The 22,458-nt window shown below is 37.2% G+C and overlaps 1 protein-coding gene across 4 annotated transcripts in view; it reads right to left on the bottom strand.

Annotated features, from left to right (window-relative positions):
• The window catches only part of LOC121652818 (contactin-associated protein-like 4), a 127,067-nt gene that overhangs the window by 42,080 nt on the left and 62,529 nt on the right, over positions 1–22,458 (bottom strand). For 3 of the 4 annotated variants that reach the window (XM_042005863.1, XM_042005864.1, XM_042005866.1), the window contains exons 6-11: positions 14,740–14,915; positions 13,603–13,749; positions 11,534–11,801; positions 8,952–9,101; positions 5,576–5,747; positions 430–536 (exon numbers count right to left, since the gene is read on the bottom strand). In XM_042005863.1, coding sequence (XP_041861797.1) covers positions 430–536; positions 5,576–5,747; positions 8,952–9,101; positions 11,534–11,801; positions 13,603–13,749; positions 14,740–14,915 — 1,020 coding nt within the window. The remainder of the gene's footprint in view (positions 1–429; positions 537–5,575; positions 5,748–8,951; positions 9,102–11,533; positions 11,802–13,602; positions 13,750–14,739; positions 14,916–22,458) is intronic. The other variant, XM_042005865.1, reaches the window with a different exon arrangement.

The raw sequence follows: 22,458 nt of genomic DNA, 5'->3' as shown, positions 1-22,458 counted from the left end.
TTTGGTCTATTCCCGACTGCACACAGCTAATTAAAGTTCTAAAACAATGGCATGAGGAAAAGAAACACACAAGAAAATAGATTGTTGGGGGACATATGGCTTCAGTCTTATTAAAATACATCTGTTGAAATCATGTCTAGAATTTCAACCTTATTTCAATAAATGACATGCAACTCAATTTATTCTAATAATATTGATTTAATAATCTTTTTTCGAAGAAAGCTATATATATTTCAGCAAGACATTATCTAACAACATTCTCCAAGCATCACAACAGCATTGCTCTGGAATAGCAGAACCTGGCTGCTGGACTGGCCTGCATGTAGTCAAGACCTGCCAACCATCAAAGACATTTGGCTCATAATGAACTTCAAAATTCAAGAAAAGAAGCCACAAACAAAGGCCAGCTAAAATTTGTTACACACTTACAGCTGTGGCAGGTGGCTCCTCTGTAGCCAGTGTTGGTGCAGTTACAGTGGAAAGTGCTCCATGACTGAGTGCATCTACCTCCATGTTCACAGTAACTGGGGGAACACCTGGAAAATAGAAAAGAGAAAGAGAAAGGAAAATAAACTGTGACATAAGAAAAATAACAATTGGCCTTAAACATACCGGACTGTGATGATGTGAAGGTGTATAGAAAGGATCCAAACAAAAACAGTTTACTGAAGCTTGTTTATTAATTATTTTTTTTATCTACATTGTACTGTCAAAGGGAACATGGCTGCATGCTCAGAGGAGCAGCTGATTTGAAACTTTCCTTCATTAATTTAATTGTGAAGAAAACCACATATACTGTTGATAAAATTAGCATATATATATATGTATACATATACATATATAGTATTTTAAAAACAAGGTTTTTGTGGTTAAAGAATGGCTCATAACGCCCTCTACAGGTTAAAACCAGGTTTTGTTTTTCGTGACATAGAGCCGTATCTACGTCACCAGAAATTTTTAAAAACCCCACAGCCCCTCCCTCCAGCTGCAGATGGGTCCTCCCCTAGCAGGCATAGAAAACCACGCCCACCAACGCAATGGATGTGAACTTATATGGTGTAGATTTGCTAGTTTCACGCTAGCACTATTCTTTCACAGAAGTTTTGATTACATATTCCTGCAATGGGACAGATTTGTGCTTTTGGGGGATGTAAAAGTAACACCAGACTTTACCTGCTGATCCTCATCTGGCAACAGACAGCAGCTCAAATTGTAGCAGCACCAACCTTCTGCAGCTGCCACAAACTGCCACCAGTCACCACAGCTTTCCAGAGCTGCTGGCAGGCCAGCGCAACAGCGGCTCAGACTGATACGGTTCAGGACCACCTTGTTCTTGTGTAGCTGAGGAGATTCTGGAGGGGAAAAGTCTTTCACCTCAAAGAACACTCTTTGGCGTAGATGCTTTGTAAATCTTGATTTGCTTCTTGCCAGTGAGCTGAGCTGCTGTCTGTCAATCATTTCTGTCTGTGTGTCCCGGAAATTTGCATGCAGGGATCTATACATTTATATATTTATGTTCTCAGTGTAGTCTTAAGAAACGAGTCCTGCAGGATCAGAGTTTTGTATTTTAAGACACAAAGTGAAAACTGAGGATCTCACTGCATTATTTTGCTCATTGACTAGACCAAACTAACTTGTCATCTCTGTTTAGGAGCTTAGCTCTTCCAAACAAATTAGGCTCAACACTGCTTTCTACTTCCAATCACACAAGCACATCTGTGATGATGTTGGACAGAAACCTATTTTTCTTCAATTCTCTTTTTTTTTTTTTTTTTTTGCTTTCCCGGGAGATGACCCTATTTCTCTCCTTTCATTTGCAGACATGATCCAAAGATGTTACTCTTTTAAACTCCCAAAACAAATTCTATACAAACAACTTCTGATCATTTTCTTAGATGTTTAAACAGAATGTGTCACTTTAAATGAGATAGCAAAGTGCAACTCAGTGTGGTTTACAGAGCAATAAAAAGGACATAATCAGAGAATAGAACCAATATTGGAAATAAAAGAATGACAAAGCTGATAAAAACAAATAAAAGTAAATAACAAAAATATGAGTAAAACAACAAGAAAATACAATAGAACAGTCACAATTAAGTTTGAAAGATTTCCTGCAGTTTTGTTCTTCTTGGTTATTATTAATATTTTTTTTTATTCTCTGTACTGAATTTTCTTTGCTATGGCTATTAACATTTATTTTTTTTTGTATTTAATTGTGCCTTTTTTCTTTATATGTAAATAACATTACAACCATCACATACTAATTAAAAAGTCTATTTTATATTTTTTTTTACTGCTTCCAAAACTTCAACAAAATATGACCAAAAAAAAACCCATTTCAGCTCATGTAGTGCATCTTGTGCGATGGTCTTATTAGTGGTAATTAGGTCTGGGACAACTGCAAAATAATAATTTTGTGTAATTCAGCAACAGCCAGCAAATTTGTATGTGCAGTGCGTTGGCTTGACTTACAGCACGGAAAAGTAATGTGCTAACAGTATTACTGCCAGTGTGTTTTTCTAGTGCATTAAATTACTCATTCATACATAATTCTAATGAAAAAAACAAATAAATATTAAAAATAGTTATTTATAAAGAGTAATTTATAACCTTAATCCATAAACAGGCTGAATTTATTTCTTCAGACTGATTTTATTTACTTGGAGAGTATCAGGTTTCACATTGATAAAAGCCTGACCTGGAAAACACATTGCACACAATTGAAGCACTTGGAGTAAAAAGAAAAAATCTGGCTTATTATTTATCACTAAAAGTATCAAACATTTCTGCATTGTTAAATAATTTCAGCACAGTTTGGAAACATGTCATTGCAGTTAAATGCTGCCTCCCACAGAGGATTATGAGGTCAATTTCTCTGACATTTCCAGCCTATAAAGGAGGAAAACCTAGATTCTTTGGAAAGAAAAATAATTTCTGAATCCTCATAAATTTTTTGTTTTCATTTACCGCTCCACTTTAAAGTGCAAATGGTGTGAATACAAATACTCCTGTGTCTCGTGGGGCATCAGAGTTGTAAATAAGCAAGTCGTAGCAAAATTTACTAAATAAAAGCTTTTGAGCTCTGAGATCATTTGAGAAGACTTATTAGTAGTGATGTGAGAATCAACACTGAAATATTGATTCCCCCTATACCAAATATGTATATTCTAAAACCGATCCACATAAAAAAAAAATCTCATTCCTATATTATTAGTTATAAATAACGGTTACACAGTCCAAAGTCACTAACCTATAAGGATAGATAGTAACTACTTCTGCTATAGTCATATGTTAAACAGGGCATCATGTATTATCAAGGCAGCATGTCGCCTACCCTATGCTCAGTGAACACTCCGTCCGAAGTGCTGTGTGGAGATATTTCAGCTCCACAAGCAGCGGTGATGTGTGTTGAAAGACCACAAACTTCCTTGCACATCTGAGAATCAATCATAACTCAGAAGCAGAGGTGATGAGGTTGTGATGAGGTGATTCGAGGAGGAGGACAGGAAGGGGACAGGTGCTGCTTTAGGATGAGACAGATGTCACTCTCCAAGTTCTTTGGTGCGACAGGTACAGATACTATCATGTTACTATAAGGTACAAAGAAAGAAAATGTGGCGCTCTTGGTGATGTGTAGCACTGATGCTGAATTTTGGGGAAGTGATTTACAACTATTTGCTAGAATAGGGTTTATGTCCTTATGTTGAAAGGACAGGAGTTCTTTGCAATGGTAAAAACCAAGACATTTCATTTTGTTTAAATATGCAGTAATTAATCTGGTCATGATATAAGTAATGAAATAAATAAAGGTTTCAATAAATATCTTCACAAGATCCCCTCTAGAGTCTCTGAGATCACCATGCATTAATTCAACAGGCAATACAAACTGCGCTATGCATACTAGAACAAGAAGGTTTTTTAAATTATTTTGAACCTCTTAGCCTGTCAAGATGCTCATTAATCCTTAACTCTTTGTTTTTAACAAAAACATTGTGTCTGCAACAGTCCTGTTGTGTATTGCTGTGACATTATATTATATATATATATGTATTATATATATATATGCAGTGCACAAACTTTCACAAGACACCTCTAAATTGCATTTGTACCTTATATTATGAATAGATATATATAATTTTAATAGGTTTTCAAAGACAAAAATAGCAACACACACACACACACAGACACACACAATGTTGCAAGGTCCTGGGTCACACTGAACAGGTGTGTCAGACCAACAGACATGCAGTTAGACTCAGAGTGGGCCCTTTGTGACCTGTGTTTCTTTTGTTTGAGAATGTGTGTGTGTGCTTTGACAAGCCATATTACTGAAATGTCAAATGCCTGACAGAGAAAGAGGTCAGAATTACAGCCTGCTGACAGCTTCATCTATCAAGTTTCCCCAATATCTGTCTTACAAATTTACACTCTCTGAGGACAGACACCAGGTAGGTAGGTGGGAGAGTATGTTTAAAAATCCTTTTCCTTTTATATTTCACACAGACAAAGTTCTTTTCTGAAACATCCTTCCCCAACATGTTTCCAATGTCAGCTCTGGAGATCAGCTGTTTAAACAAAAGTGCAAGTAACTTTGGTTTCATAAGTCCTCTAAGAACCAACCAACTGTAACTGCACAACAGTGTCCTGTTCTCTGTTCTCTCCAAGAGAACTTTTAATTACATAGGCTACTTTCCTTTTTTTAAGGTTAATAATAACTTAAAGGAAGAGGTAAACTGCCTGCCAATTAATCCACTTAGCTGTGCATGCAGCAAGCCTGTCAGCTTAATGAATTAAAAAGAAACTGGACTAATAAATTTCTGGTTTCAGCGGCTTGTTATTTTGCCATGGGGATGGATTTTCTTTGTTTGATCATTATTTTATTTCACATTATAAAAAAGCAACTGGGCCACTCATGATATTTTTCAGATTTGGAGACTTACACAAGTGTGTGTGTGGAAGGATGAGGGTGGGATTATATTATTCTCATGCAAAATCTTTCCTCCAGCAAAAACATCAGTGAGCAGTTTGTCAGAAAGATGACACAGTTTGGTTCAACAATAGCTCTCAGTAGATAAAAATAGTAACATTTTATTTGAGTTCATCTGTCAATCCAAGCTATTTAGGTATTATTAAGAAGTTGGAATTTGTATGCAGTGCACAAACTTACACAAGACACCTCTAAATTGCATTTGTACCTTATATTATAAATATAATTTTAATAGGTTTTCAAAGACAAAACAAAGTTCCCCAAATGCATAAGCTTGTGACTGGATCCAGAAAACAAGGAGCCTGTGTGTAGTAACAAGATCAGCAGCTGGTCAGTCAGGTAATGTCCAGATATTTGCCTGCTTTATTTGGGATGACATAAATGACCCTGAGTTTCTTTTGGTGTCATCCTAGTCTTAACCTTATCACCACATTTATTTACTTTATTTATTTATCTGAATTTTGAATCAAAATAGCACACACAGTAGCAAGACTTGTTGAAACATTCACTGTTGGTCCAGTCTGCTGGGAATTGTTAATCAGTTTGTAAATACAGAAAATCATTTAGATGGTACTTTTGGAAACATACCTGTCAATGATGCCACACATATCAATCTGCAGGTTACTGTAATTTCCCAGCAGTCTTTGCTGCACTTTGATAAAATCGACAGGTTGATTGTCCAGAGTCAAGAGACGCATACATCCTTGAAACACATTGAAAGGGTTTTTGCACTCCTGACTGTCTCTCTGAGCAGGACAACCTGAAACCAGAAAAACATGGCAACATTCATCTGCTAGGCAAGGCACGTTTAGTGTATAGCACATTTCATGTACAAGACAACTCAAAGTGCTTTACATAAAACATTAAAAGCATTACAACAAGGTGCAAAAGAAACATTAAAATGAACTAAAAAGAATAAGAGAGATAAAAAAGAAACAAAACAAACCAAAATAGAGAGAAACAGTCAACCGAATACATACTTTGAGGTACATATTATTCAAACAGATGTCAATAGGAAATGTATCATCATTATCATCATCATCAATACCATCATCATTCCTGTCAATGTATATATGAGTGAATATATATTAAAAAAGAAAAAGAAAAACCCTAACTAAAAGCAGTGGTGAAGAAAAAGTTTTAAGACCCAATTTAAAAGAACTAAGGCATGGAGCAGACTTCAGGTTTTCTGATTTTGTTCCAGATATTAGGAGCATAAAACTGATTCCTTTTATTTAGTTTTAACCTCTCAGGATGGAAAGCAAACTTGACCCAGATAATCTTAGAAGTCTTTGTGGCTCATAAGGCATCAGCAGCAACACTTTTAAATCAGTTCTTTAGCTCACATGAAGCCAGTGTAGAGATCTGAGAACTGAAGTGGTATGTTCCCTTTTTAGGACTATTTTGAGGACATGAGCAGCAGCACTCTGGATTAGCAGCTTTCTAGGCGATTCTTTTAGAGACATGTAAAAACTCCATTAAAGTAGTCAAGCCTAACAGAAACAAGGGCATGAACAAGATTTTCCAAATCATGTTGTGCCATCAGTCCCCTTATTCTAGATATATTCTTCAGGGGTAAAAGGCTGATTTGGTTACTTCTTTATTATGGCTGTTAAAATTGAGGTCAGAGTCCAAAATAACACTGAGATTTCAAGTTGTATTCATTTATATGCTGAAGACTTGGGATGATCAATAATTAAAATGGAATTATATTCTAAACATTTTGCAACTTTAGCTCATTTTTAGCAAAACAGGAAATAACCATGAAAACTAGATTTTCTATAAAAAATTCATAAAATAGGGCACTTGGTAGTTGAGCTGGTTAAGCGGGTACCTAATGTATTATACAGAAGCTGAAAGTCTTTGTCACAACAGGCCCAGGTTAGAGTCCTATGGAAACATAGGGGAGAAAATTATAATTCCAATTAAAATAATTTAGACTTTAATAAACAGACTGGACATTAATGTAAACAAAATTGTCAACTGTGATGGAGCTAAGGATTCCTTAGAACAGCTCATCTGTAAAGAATAATCTACCTTTAAAAGCATCACTGTGTTTAGCAGCTTTCATGTCTGATTTGTACAAAAGTTAGATTAATTCAATCTTGACTGTTCCTGCCTCTATTTCAGGAATAATTTACACATGTGAATTAATACTTCTGATACACAGCTTGCAAAATTCCAAATTCAGTACAAAAAAAATCCAAAAAAACCAAAAAGATCAAAGTCCATGGTTAAGGATTTTTTGAGCCTCATTGACTCTTAATTTAGTTCAGTCCATTTCTGCACTCACTCGAGAGCATGGCCAAACACTTGACATGGCGTTATCATACGCCCTTAATTTGGAGGTTTCTAACACTGTTTATTCTGACCATGTGTTTGTGGTGTTTGACTTTTCTTTGGTTTTAACCTATCCACTGCCATTCAGTCATCTACTTGTTGTAAATGATACACCATCCCTGAGGCCCTGCACTACACAAATGAACTTAGTTCTTGGTTTTATGACACATGCCAGACTGTCCTCGACACCGTGGCTCCGCTCAAGATCAGACAGCCCAAACCCAGGTCTGAGCCCTGGCTAAATGATGAGACTCTTGCTGTGAGGTGTGAGTGCTGCAGGGCTAAGCAGAAATGGAAAAAAGATAATTTACAGCAAAAAGGAAATTTTTGCTAATATCATCCCTTCTAACTGTCACAGACCTTGTGTATTGTTTAAGTCAGTTAAGACATTTCTTATTGCCCTTTGGGCTCCTTGTTTTGAAATGTGTGAAAAGTTTTTGTGCTTTTTTATTGATAAGGTAGCCTCAGCAAGGGCACAGATTATGCCGCCCACATCTGACCCCTCAGCTACTCCTATGTGCTCTGTTGTTTTCCACCAGTTTGAGCATGTCACTCTTGCTCAGCTACAAGAAGTGGTGCCTCAGGTAAAGCCCTCAGGTTCACCTCATGATCCTGCTCCCCCACGCCTTTTGAAGGAGCTTTTTTTCTACTGTGGACTTATCAATTTTAACTATTACTAATGGTAGTCTCACCTCAGGAGTGGCTCCCAAAAATTTTAAACATGTGGTAGTGCAGCTGCTTTTCAAAAAACCTGGGCTAGATGTAAAATGTTCTTCCAAACTTTAGGCCGATTTCCAAGTTACCTTTTTTTTCTAAAGCCTACAAAGAATAGTTATAATTGTATAATTACAGACAGGAGGATACCACTGACTTTTTTTGATTAAATAACTTTTCCAGACCACTTTTGTTCTCACAAAGGAAATGCTTTCAGATAGGGACAGTATTGTTTGTTTTGCGATTCCTTTATATTTGTTATGTACAAAATAAAAACTGCATGACTGAAGACTGAGTTAATAAAGGCTCGTTTTAAATGTAGTTTTTCATGCAGTCATTGAAACACACTCATGAATATTTATATATGTATATATATATATATATATATATATATATATATATATATATGTATATACATATATATATATTATTATTACATCTTTGTCAAGATGTAATAATGTTGTTGTAGGACTAGAGTGAATACTTTTTACTTTAGGCTGCATCTTGTTCCCTGTTCAAATAATAAGAGATATAAATGCTGCAAGTCAATTCTCAAAATGAGTGGCAAAATTGAAGGAAGAGATAAAAGGAAGACAAGCAATAAGAAAGATGATAGAAGAGGAAGAGGGAACAGAGAGGAAAGACAACAATTTTATTATTTAATTTTTCTCTGGGTGGTACTAAAGGGAGAGCTAGAGAAAATAATTATTACCAGGGTGTCTACATAAATTTTAACAAGCTCTAAATGCTTGTGTCAGCAGTTTTCCCCAAAATACTTAAACATGTATACAGTTTAAAAAGACTTTTACAAATTCAGGAGCTATGTGCCATTATACCTATTTCACCTTCTAGAAAAAAGAAGAACAAAGAAACAACATTTAGCATGAAAATATGCTTTATATCTTCCTACCACCAAAGAACAGTTGACTGTCTGAGGTTAGAGGAAGTGGGATGTTGGTGTGAGCAGTGGCTCCTTCATCTTTATCCACTGTGATACTCAGATGGTCTTGTTTTGATGTCAGCTCCACCGAATGCCACTGACCATCATTCAGAACTGAACCTGAAAGCATGAACACACACAAATACATATGTTTAAATGTTGTGACCTCTATATTCATGACAAAAAGTGGATTAGGATGTATAGAGGCTAGAGGGCAAATGACATGAAGTATTTTAGAAATAAAATGTCAACTAGAAGCAGATTGTATAGACCTCTGCCTAGCCATAGTCATTTATTTATTTATTTATTTAGACAATGATTTTTCTTTTTAGTTAGAAGCTCTAATGGCAAATTTAGCCTTATCTACCCATAATAAAGAATAATTTTTTAAAAATTGTGGATCCAGGCAGTAATCCAGTTCTAATCTATCAGTTGATCAATTCTAATTGCTTGTTTCTTATTTTATTTCTGAGATTTCCTGAAAATTTCATCAAAATCCGTCCATACGTTTTTGCATTATGTTGCTAACAGGCAGACAGATAGACAGACAGACAAACCAAGGTTGCCGAATACATGACCTCTGCCTTCGTGTAGGTAATAAACCATCAGAATGTTTTGGGGATCTGTGGTTTGTGTTGAAGTATCTTATTGTCAACATTTCATAATCAGACTTAATTAAAATTACATAGATTTGGATAATTTGATACAGCTTAACCAGACTGCAATTTGCTAAGAGCACTGAATTCTCAAAATTGGCCAGAGACCTCACAAAGATGCATATCTGTTTAAGATGTCACTTTTTGTTATAAACCATCATTTTTTATACATCAAGCTGATGTCCAGAGCTCTTCTTTTTACCTGAAAGTATTTTTGTCACATCACCTGGGTCCACAAAATAAACAACAGTGTAAATAGGTCCAATATGTCCTTCTACGGCTACGGGATGAGTGAACTTTTGGGACTTTGACACTGGTCTCACAAAGAAGTATTTCAGTGTTAAAACCATTTCACGCAGACATGGGGAAAGATTGTTGAAACAGTATTTATGTTTGTAGAGCAGAAGTGTCCAGCTCCAGTTCTCAAGGGCTGAAATGCAGGTCTTAGATGTTTCCCTGCTCCAACATACCTGATTCAAATTCAACAGCTTGTTGTCAAGTTCTGGCCAAGAATGCTAATCCATCAATCTGATTCAAGTGTGCTGCAGCAGGAAACATTCAAAATTGGCAGGACAGCGGCCCTGGAGGACCGACTTTTGGACACCCCTGCCCTAGAGTGTGTGTCTCTTGTACAACCATTGAGTTTACATTCCCTTTAGATAGGTCTGGGATATCAGTGAAAAATTTGGGTTACTTTGGCAATTTAACCACATGTTTGGGGCAAATAAACTTATCCCGTTGGTAACAAGCACTTTCCTCCTTCCTACTGATAACAAACCTCTCTACAGTGAAATTTCCAAATTTCCCAAGAGCTATTTTTTTTAAATAGTGCGGTCTTTATTTAAACCTGTGATTAACATTGGGATTTAGAAGATTGACCTACTTTTAATTCTTTTTAAGTCTTTTTTTTACTTAGTTGCTGACAAATTTAAATAAGCAGTTTTCCTGGCACACATGACTTGGAAAAATCTTTACTCTGTAGAGGCCATTCAAAATGTGTCAAAGTAGCCTACATCAAAAATGTACTTCAGTGTAGTAATTACAGGAAATGTAATTTTTTATTACTTTTACCTCTTGGGGTCCTAATCAGGTGTTTGTGTGTTATTAATTAGAAGGGAGAACAAGCTGAAATAAGAATGGATTACTTGTGAAACCATCTGCAGCTTCAATGCCCAACAGATGTTTTCATGCCAAGTTTTTATAAAACTCCTGATTTTGTATTTTACAGAAACACATTAGGGGCTTTAAAATATGCTTTTGGTAACATTTACATGACTACAGGGTCTTTGAGAGCAGCTGTATTGGTAAGCTGGTCACAGCTATGGATTTGTTGTCTTAGATACTTTTCTTTGAAATGCTTATTGTGGTCATTATTATGTGGGGAAACATAGAAATCAGGAAAGAGAAATAGCTCCTCAGACACATGTACACACCTGTACATATGATGGCCGTGCCTCAGAGAGTTGTACATCAGTCAGCAGGTTTGTTCTCAATCCTTAGTCCGCACACTCAGTGTTTTGACCAGTATCCCTGGGCAAAACACTGAGTGTCTTCCAATAGCACATTTCATGGCAGCTCTGCCACAAATAGCAATGTAAATACAAAATAACAGAACTAGAAAGAGAAAAAAGTCCAGTTCCTCTCTACTCTTCTTCACTCAAGCACAGTTTGAACTTAATTTGTAAGTTGGTTCATTGGTTTTTCAAAATGAACAGATATGGGATGCCAGAGGTGTCAGGGAAGGAAGTTCCTGAAGGCATTTGACAAGCATATTTAAAAAAAAAACTATAAATGCACCTCATTTGTTCAATTTGAATTGAACAAACATGGAGAAGCCAAGTTAGGTGGAGATCAACTGGTCTAGATGTGTCCATGGACAACCATGACTGGACATACCTGTGCTAAGCTCCAGGAGCGTCCTGTCAACTTGACTGATCTGAAGACGAAGCCTGGCTTCACTCAGATACAGGAAGACAGAGCCATTCTGCAGCGGGAGGTCAAATGTCAGGAGAACCCCTGCTTTGTTCCACGTCCTGAACTGTAATGTTATAGAAACTACCCCTGATGTCCACGATGGTGGTCCAGGCAGCTGGAGGAAGCTGTGGGTGTCAGTAAACGTCACAGCGACGGAAACCGGCTCGGCACAAGAAAAGGTCACATTGCCCTGAGAAAGAAAGGAGGGAAGGGAGAGGGAGAATGACTATGAAAGAGATGACAAAAACATGAATATTCATCAATTGCAGAGTATGACTTGGTTTGACATGATGTCACAGAGGTCTCATCAACACCCCTTGAAAAAAGGACACCTGTATTAGCATATTGATATTAGCTACCATTAAAAACCTGAAGCATCAGGGTCACAAAGCCCCCACTTATTTAGATCCCTGTATTGTTTGGCTAAATATAAACAAATTGGGAAAAAAAATCTACCCAATTTTCTTCTTTTTTAATTATAAAAATGGTACAGATGCAATGTTATTTTAATGTAAGGAACATGTTGTATAAGCATTTCTATTGTCTAAAATGTAGACCATTAACAAAAATTCTTGCCACATACAATATATTTCTCCATGTTTTCTTTAATCTTTTTTCGAAGCTTCCTTTGCTTCGGGCTTTGTAGCTCCACAATGCAGATGTGATAGCACTTGATGATATTAAAGGCGATAGGATGACAATGGGTGCATAAATTATAAATAAAAATTATTTAGATGCAGATGATGGAAATAATCATGATGACAAAAATATTCATGATTGTAAGCATTAGCATAATGAACGCATTGCTAAAGATAATGGAGAAGTCTGATGATGGAGAAGTCTTTAAGCAACCTTGAAATTGTCCATCACACTGCAGTTGTATAGAAAGTTTGTATAGAGGTTTGTCATGATGCAAAGTTAAATCATATAAGCTTAAGACGTACAAAAGACACATTAAACATTTGTTAAATGATTTCAATGTTCCTGGATTTGCTGGTATCCTGTTAAAATTGGATTTTGGATGCTTTTTTTCATGAAAAGTCATTTTGCTGGGCTGGACTTAGAAATGATAACATATTACTTTCAACATAAGACATATTTGAACTGCAGTCAGTCACAATAATAAAATTTATGGAAGTGCTTACTGTGATGTATGTGTCCAAAAAGCCAAAAAGATGCCTTTAAAACATGATATGATGAAAAAACTCAAGCTCAAATAACGAAAAGAAAAAAAAAAAGAAAAAAAAGAAATCTTCTGCTGCATCCTTGCTATTGCCACTCTGGCCATTCACAGGGGAGAGCAAAATCCAACAAAAGAATTGTAAGTGGGAGGAAAGTAGAAAGTGCAAGGGCTGTAAAATATTGTGCAGTATGAATCGAAAACAATGGGACTGTTGTATGAAGGTCTGTATGCTTTTCATAATGTCATCCTTTCTCCCACGAGTGTCTGTAAGTTGTAAAGAAGTTGTAAGGTATGGAAAGTGGACTTCATTAACAAACACGGTAGTGATAAATCAAAGCCTGAGCTGCATCTCCGTAAGGAATAGAGCAGAGAGAATATGACAATTGAACAATTTGCATCTGTGAAATTTCAGTGCTTGGTGTGCTGGGTGAACTATTTAACTACAACAGTTTTGTTTTTTTTTTTGTTTTTTTTCTTCTTTTTCATTTGATGTCCAGTCTGGAGATATTAATTTTTGTGCTGGCACTGTGGATCTCTCTCTTTAACACCGTGGATAATAAAGGTGTTGATGACTGCTAACAGAAAAGTGGCAAATACTTAAGTGACTGAAGTCATGAGTAGGTAGTGTTTCACTTTAAAGAACCAAAAAGCAGAAATGTACAGCATTATAACCTGATATGGCTTAGAGCCCATTATTTTAGCTACTCAACTCTGCACATTGCCAAATGTTTGTCACATGTTTGTCCTTCTGGTGAACTGGCAGAATATCATAATGATGCCCCAAAAATGCTGAAACAGAATAACTTACCATGGCAGTGACTTGAGGGCTGTTCCTTTTGGCCAGGTCAATCAGATTGAGGTCAGTGTATAGTAGGTTTTCAATGCAGCCATGAAAGTTCCTGTTGGGCAGGATGGGTTTCTGCAGTCCATGGCTCTGTACAGCTGCCAGACTCAGCTGTATTAAATATCAGCATATATAATCTAGTGAAACTAATGAAACAACAAAACGACCTGCAGCTTGTTTGTTGTATCTGAGCTGACAAAGCTTGCCTCAGACACTGAAAACTCCCCACTTCATCATTTGGCTGGGGGAGAACTAATGTATTTTATTGTGATATGTTTACTGGAGCACTGTACTGGTCTACATGTATAGGAAGGGTATCAAGTCCAACAATCCACTACTATGCTGTGAACTATATACAAAATATTTAAGGCATTCTGTTACTTCTAACTTTCTCTATGGCAGATTATTATACATGCAAGTATGGCTAAAATCACACAGATGCTGTCTTGAAGTTATTTGAGTGCCCATTTTTTAAATGATGCTGCTTGATATCATCAGAATTTAATTACAGTAGAGAGACAGTCTTGAAACTAATTATGCTAACCATGCACTGACATGCACTGGCATTGGGCTGTTTTTCAGTCACAATTTTGCCGTCATCTTGTCTGAAACACTTGGAAAGAAAATGTAACATAAGTCAACATTAGCTGTGCATCAACATTTGCTGGATATTACATTCAAAGGGCTCTTGTTTATTGATCAGTGTTAAATAGACCAACAGGAAGTATATGAAGGGGACAAACAATGTTTTTTTTTTTTTTCTACACGTGAAAAAAATAAAGCAATGCTTTGGTTTTTAAAAATCTATATCTCAACAAACAAAAGTTTCAATAAATATAACATAAGCTGCTCCAATGTTAAATTGTCCCAGTGTAGAGGGGTATAGGGGTATTTTACACTGTCTGAGTGTACGTTAAACAGGTGTTTGAGTTGTGGAAAAGCAGTCATTTTAGTTCATCCACATATTCAATATGAATAGAAATCAAAGCAACTTAAAGGCATGAACAGATACTTTATGTAGAATCAACATGCGATTTTTATTAACAATGTACAATCAAAGCCAGAAGAGGAAGTTTAAAACGTACGTGCTTTTCTTCTTACCGTGTGAATGTGCCAGTGGTTGAGCTCTGATGGTAATTGAACCTGCTGTGTGTTTTTATCCACAGTGAGGTTGAGGTGGGGGCTAAGCCGCTCCAGCTTTACATGGTGCCAATGTTGGTCATCAAGTAGACTACCCAGAGAAATAAGAAGCTGACCTCCAGAGGATGAGCTCACACCTGCAACATAGACAGTGGGGACCTTTGACAGGGAAGTGATGTCTCCATTATTTGAAGAAATCTTTAACTGTGTACTTCCTGCTGAGGATCCTTGATTTATTTTTCAAAGTATCTCAAAGACATTTCAAGGGGAGCTTCCTTTGTTCAGCTCCATCAAACATTTTTAACAAGGACAAACCTAAATAAATCCGTCTATGCAGTCTTTTTTCTACTGGGGGAAAAAACCTAAAGGAAGTTGTGTTTGATGTATTAAAGGAATTGCTGAAATGTTCCAGTTTTGGTGAAATATTTTTGTTTCAGACAGAGTACACATCCTCAGGTCACCATGAATCATTAGAAATAGATACATGTGTGCCGAAAGGCAGGAAGACAGAATACGATAAAGGGTGAAGCTGAGAAAAAGTACCAGGATATAATTAACAGCAAACCCAACACTATCAGGTTTAAACTGCTGCATCTTCTGGCATGTTACAAATCAAAATATGCTCTGCTGACAGAGGATAAACCAGAGATACAGCAAGTCATTGATTATAAAGGGTATTTCTCATATGACAAACATACTGACTCAGAAAGAATAACTATGGCACTCAAGGAGCTGGAGCCAGAACCCATTAGCTTTAAATGTGGAACAAAGAGGGAAATAGCATGGTTTTGTCAAAGTGAGACCCTTGAATTCTGTTTGTATGCAAATCTAAGCTAATCATACTATTCCATGATAACTTTCCTAATCCTTGTGCTATTGATTATAACCTGCAGGACATACATTTATAAAATTTAGTCACATTGCACTTTCAAGCTTCATCAATCAGTAATCCATCACTAGATTGGCTTAAAAAATCTGCATTAAGGCATCAACAAAGTCAAAATAGGAAAGTGAGGTGCCTAAGCATAGCATTTGTATGGTTCACACTCAAGTTTTTACCATATAAGGTTCTCTGTCCTACAGACTGGATTGACACAAGAACATGCATTCTATGCAAATAAGCATCCTATAGGCAAACTCTATGATTGGAGGACACAGGACTGAGGAATTTTCTTTGTTTAAACCCTATATAAGACAGAACAACACATCAGGTCTTTAGGTCTTCGTTCTGGTTTTGGGACCTCCAGATTTTGCTGCAGAAATCTGTTTTGATGTCTGAACTTTTGTAATAAACTTCTTTTTATTATTCAAGTCAGCGTCCAGAGACGTTTTTGCCTGAAAGCCAATTTTTCCACATCTCCTGATCAAGATACATCAAATCCTTTATAAAAGTACCCTCTATGACAAAGCTGCTGTTTTGGATTTCTCTTTTCATTTCACAGGTACAAACCCACAGTGCATCACACAGAGATAAAGCACAAGTCAATATACATTTATCCACTTGTAGAACCACTGAATACAATTTTACGGGCAGAGAAAAGTATGGCAAATTATGACATAGTCATCGCTTTCAATGGGCAACAGTCTAAGCAGAGCTGATTCTTCCTGGCCACCTACCTTCACAACCTAGTACAGATGGTGCATCGCTGCAGATGCTTCACTAACAAGCTAATACCCAGCCCATGACAGATAATCCTCCCTTTTCCAGCTGAGAAAAACAGCTTAAGACTTGGAGGCACTAATTCTTTTCCAAGAAACTTCACACTCTGTTCACTCAGTGCATACTGCAGGTGACAGTTCAGTGAAGCCAACTGGGGTTATATCAATTATAAAAAGAAATTTTGTGATCCTACACCTACATGATGACAGGAAAATATGTCAGTTTTTGATTTTTGACTAAAACGTAATAAAAAGAAACACTTAAGCCAAAATACCATATAAACATTTACTTAGTTCTACTTTTTGTTTCTTTTTAAAAAAAATCTGTAAAACTTAGCAAGATGGGGAAAATAAATTTTTATAAATAAAATAATCTCTGGGACTGAGAAAACAATATTGATAATGTATAAAAAATTAAATTTGGTTTAAAGAAAGCAAAAAAGTAATAGCGATATTACCTTTTAGAAAAATGCCTGTATTTGGTTTGGCAGAAACTGATCCAGTAACTATATTACATCTGTAATTCATTCAACAATTATTTAGTTACAAATTATCCTTTAGTTTCTGTTTAGTGTAATATCCTTCCTAATCCAGTGAAAGATGAGTGACAGGGAAGGCTTACATAAAATTAAGAAAATTAAAAAAGGTCAAACATAACTCATAGCCATACTATTTAAGAATGAATTTGGAATACGGCATGAGAATTCTTCCAACACTGCAACCATGATTGTCACTTAAGATTTAACATGTCTTCATAGTTAATACATATTTGATATTCCAATTGCCCACAGAGATAATCGTAGGATAAACAATGATTAAAAACTCCTCTATTCATGATATATCCTCTACTTTTCTCTCACTGTGGCAGTCCCACATTCCTTCTTTTATTACCTGCCTTCTTGGGAAAAAGTTGTGACAGCATGTAAGTATGTAAAACTTTATTTACAGAACACCTTTTGAGATATAGAATCACAAAGTGCTGTACAGACATGTTAAAAAACAACAACACAAGACAAATTAAGTAAAAGCAGTAGCAAATAAATGTGTGGGCAGAGTGTTCTAGAGTCCTGGGGCAACTGTTGAAAAAGCTCTGTCACCCTTGGTTTTTAGCCTTATACACCGCACAGCCAAGCCCTGGTTGCAAGATCTAAGGGAATTACTGGGAACATACTGTAAGAGTTCCCTGATATTAGCTGGCACCTGACCTTTCAGGGCCCTATAAGTAAGTACTAGAATCTTAAAATGAACTCTTGAAGAAACAGGCAGCAGATGCAACTGGACCAGTAAAGGAGTAACATGAGTAAACTTTGATGCTCTAATCAGAAGCCTAGTAGCAGCATTTTGTACCGTCTCTAAATGGTGTGAAGGAAGCCTTGCTTAAGCACATGAATAAGAAGTTAGAGTCATCAAACCTTTGATAAAATGAAAGCATGCACTATGGCTTCTAATTCTGTAAGTGAAACAATACCCCTCACCTTGGCAATATTACTTAGCTGAGAGACATGAACAAACCAAAGTTTGAAAACGACCATCAAAGGTGAAACCGGAGTCCAATCTTAGTCCGAGATTTCTGAAAGATGACTTAATAAAAGAGGCTAACGAGGAAAACTAAGGAGGAAAACCATTTCAACGCAGAGCCAGATACACTGGTCCACTGCTGTAGCCTATAGAGTAGGATCAGATGATCGACTGTGTCAAAGGCAGCCACTGAGCCATGCCGTGTGTAGAGTGGTCGTCCTTTAGCCGAAGGATTGCTGGTTCGATCCCGGCCCAGAGAGCTCATGTTGAGGTGTCCCTGAGCAAGATACCAAGCCCCTAATTGCTCCTGATGGGTCGTGGTTGAACGCCTTGCATGGCATCTTCCCCCATCAGTGTGTGAATGTGTGTGTGAATGTGTGAATGTGACGTACATGTAAAGCGTTTTGGATAAGAGCGCTATATAAGTGCAGACCATTTACCATTTAGAAAGGTCCAGCATAAGTAGGACAGAACAGTTTTGCAGTAAAATATCATTTCAGACTCTAAGAAGAGCTATCTCTCTGCGATTGTCCTCTAGGAAAGCCTAATTGAAATTCACCAAGACTACTGTATTTATCCAAAACAGTTAGCTGATTTGCAACAATCTTCTCCGAGATCTTGGAAAGGAATGGTAGTTTAGAAACTGGTCAATAACTGCTCAGCGGAGAAGGGTCTAGAACAGGTTTTTTTTTTAAAAAAGGGGGTGAATAAAAGCCTTTTTGAAATAAGCTCGGACTTGGCCAGAGACCAAGAACAAATTTACAATAGTCTGTATACAGGGGCCCATAACACAAAGAACTTCTTTAAACAAGGTTGTAGGTAAATAGACAGCAAGAAGAAATTTTCATGGAGCCCACTAGCTTAGTCAGATCTGACAGAGAGACCGGCACAAAGCTATCTAGAACAATAGACCAAGTAGAAGCAGAAACAGACCCCGCAACGGTCAAGTGGGAAATGTTGCTTCTAATACTGGGTTATACTTTACTAATCAAAAAGGCAGGAAAGTTTTCACAATCCAAGTCAGATGAAATAGGGACAACAGATTTTGCTGGAGTAACAATGTTGCTAATAATATTTAATCAGACCTTATGATTTCCTCAGCTTCTCGCAGCCATGTGCCCCTAACATCTTTAAAAGAATTATTAAAAGAAACTAAGAGATCCCTTAGATGAACCTGCTACTGACTTTTCTTCCATTAACGTTCTGCATTACAGCAAGAACGCTTTCGAGAGCGCTCTTGTGGTAAGGTTCTTAGACTTATTAAGTCTAAGATCTTTCCAATCTGCAGTTACCTTTATCCTCCAATTTGACACAACACAGCCATAGCACACTGCTATAACCCTTTGATTTATCCAAACTAAATGGCCTAATATTAAGAGTTCTTAAGTTCCAGACTGCCCCATGAGAAAATATAATTTAATAACATTCTGTCTGCTACTCCACCATGGGCCTGTCATGTCAATTTAAAAAAGATAACAATGACAGGTGTTATCAGCAGATATGTAGCTATAATGATCTCACTATTCATGCATCATTTAGATCCAGTACTTGAAATAAATTTGAAATGAAGCTTGACTATAAAAGAAATGTGCTTTCCCCAAATCACAGACTAGATTAAGTTGGAAATAAAGGGAAAGGGAAAGGGAAAGGGGGGGGGGGGGGGGGGGGGGGGGGGGGGGGGGGGGGGGGGGGTGGTTGGGGGGACGACTATAACACATAGAGAAAAAATAAAAAAGGTTTTCATGTTAATATAGCTAATGTGCCATTTATAAAATAAATATTTACTGTGTTACCAAAGCACACACATAGACAGTTTAAAGTGTGTAAAGTAGAAAATTAAGCCATATATCTGATAAAATGTTGTTCCAGCCATTGCATATACAACAGTAAATGTGTACCTTAAAATGTGCTTTGAATAATTACCTATTAATATTTCAGACTTTTTTAACAAAGGCTGAACAGCATGTTAACAATGCCGATAAGAAGTTAATATTTAGCTGATGTAAAGTTTACTGTTTACTGGTCCTGCCTCCTTGTCTCCTTCTGTCTGTTGCTCACAAATGGTAAATGGTCCGTATTTATATAGCGCTTTACTGTACCTGGGATGATACCCAAAGCGCTTTACATTATACATCACATTCACCCATTCACACACACATTCACACACTGATGGCGGAAGCTGCCATGCAAGGTGCTCGACCACGACCCATCAGGAGCAATTAGGGGTTCGGTGTCTTGCCCAAGGACACCTCGACATGAACCCAACTTGGCCAAGGATCGAACCGGCAACCCTCAGGTTACGAGACGACCGCTCTACCTTGCTGAGCCATGCCGCCCCCATAAACAGAAGGAGACAAGAAGGCAGGACCCAAATGACTACTGAGGGTTAAATGTAGAGAAAACATATGTGCTGCTGAAAGAGGAAATCCAGAGAAGAAAACTAAAAGAAGACCAAACTAAGAAAAGAACTAAACTTACTGATTACCTTAAACAAGCAAGACAACTGGTGTCAAACATGAAAAGCAACAACTGGAACTTCCATGACAAAATAACACCAAAATGAGCTGGTAAAGAGTAATGGGAAAACAAGTAGCTTAAATATTCAGGCACTAAATTACAAACAAGGAACAGGTGTGACAATTTAGGGAACAGGAATTAAACAGAATACACAGGGGGACAATCAGAAATCAAAACAAGGACTAATAACTGTCAGTGTCCCGAGGCTGAGAAACCACACTTGTTTTTCTGTCATGGCATCACTTTACAGCAACATTTTGATTTATGGCACCGTGTCACATACTACTACTACCAGATATCAAGACACAACTGGTTGGTAGTTGCATGAAGAGTACTGTTCTCAGGGAAAGTAGGTTGGGAACCACTGTAGTAGTGCTTTTTTAACCATGAAATATCATTCCAATCATTTGTAAAATGAACATTTATTTTAGGTATTATTGCCACATTTCCAAGGAAATGGAAGAAATGAAAAAAAAAAAGGACAAACAATTTTCCATAACTTGTTCCTCGGTGGGAAAAAAACAAAAAGTGTTAGAATAATTAATAAGCCAAGTAAAAAAATCAGAGAATACTATTTGTCAGTACGCAAGTGACCTGGGCCAGAGGTTTAAGACAATATCCATATGGTGTATATTTACAACATGAGACACTTAAAGTGTAACTACACCCCCTACTTTTTGCGTAATTCCACCCATTGCTAAATTTGAAAAATGCTGGAAACTGCAAGGGTTGGAGTGGAAGGTGTGGGGTAATCAGGGCGGGTGGGCGGTTTGGGATACACAGGCAGATCAAAAATCATCAAATTAAATCAAATCAAACTTTATTCATAAAGCCCTTTTCATGCCAAAGGCAATACAAAGTGCTTTACAAGATTAAGAAATTTAAGCACAATTCAATTCATGCACGTTAAAAACAAAACAAGCCTTTACACATCAAAACCGAATTAATTAAAAACACTCATTATGCTCTTTCACGCGGTCGCACACACACATACACACACACACACACACACAGCAACACCCCCACCCATCACTCTCCGACTTTTTAACTTCTGTCTCCAAGCTGAAGGCAGGTATAAAATATTAAAAGTAATAAATAAATACCTGGCTTGATGCTGATGTGATGAAACAATATTATGGGGATCCATCCACACCAGGAGCCAGTCCACCCATGTCTTACATAGGCCGCCGCCGTGGCAGCCACCCTGATCAGGGCAGACCCACACCACAGCCATAAGGCTGCAGTGCAGGGCCCCAGCCAACCAGCAGATAAGATTGACAGACAGCAGCATAGCAGCCACTAGATGGAAAGCGAGATTCACAAAACACTGTCGCCACAAAGCGATCTTTGAATTTTCCCCTCAGATACACAACAATAAGGTGGTCCTGAACCTTATCAGTCTGAGCCATAAGCGCTGTTACACTGGCCTGTCAGCAGCTTCAGCAGGCTCTGGAAAGCTGTGGTGACTAGTGGCAGGTTGTGGCAAGTTGCCACTGCTATGCTGCTGTCTGTAGCCTAAAGAGGATCAGCAGTTAAGGAATAAAGTCCAGTGTTACTTTTGGACCCTTCAAAAGAACAAATCGGTCCCATTGCAGGAATATTTAGATTTATCAGAAACTCTGTGAAAGGCCAGTATTCTGAAACTAGCATATCTGCACCATATAAGTTCACAGCTCTTCATATGCATTGGTGGGCATGGTTTTCTATGCCTGCAAGGCAAAGACCCACCTATCTGCATCTGGAGGGAGGGGCTGTGAGGTTTTTAAAATTTTCTTGTGAGAGAAGCACCAGAGCGGCTCTACAGCATGAAAAACAAAACCTGGTTTTACCCTGTAGAGAGTGTTGTGAGCCATTTTTTAACCCACAAAATCTTTTTTTTTTAAATAAATAAAAAAAATACAAGTTTTATCAACAGTATAGTTGATTTTAATCACAATTAAGTAAGACTGTGTTGTTTACAGCTCAAAAAACACATTTTTGGGTGCA

Source organism: Melanotaenia boesemani, chromosome 14 (assembly GCF_017639745.1).
Source record: "Melanotaenia boesemani isolate fMelBoe1 chromosome 14, fMelBoe1.pri, whole genome shotgun sequence".
NCBI lineage: Eukaryota > Metazoa > Chordata > Actinopteri > Atheriniformes > Melanotaeniidae > Melanotaenia > Melanotaenia boesemani.
The sequence above is the reverse complement of the archived record's forward strand: the minus strand, read 5'-3'. Positions and strand labels throughout refer to the sequence as shown.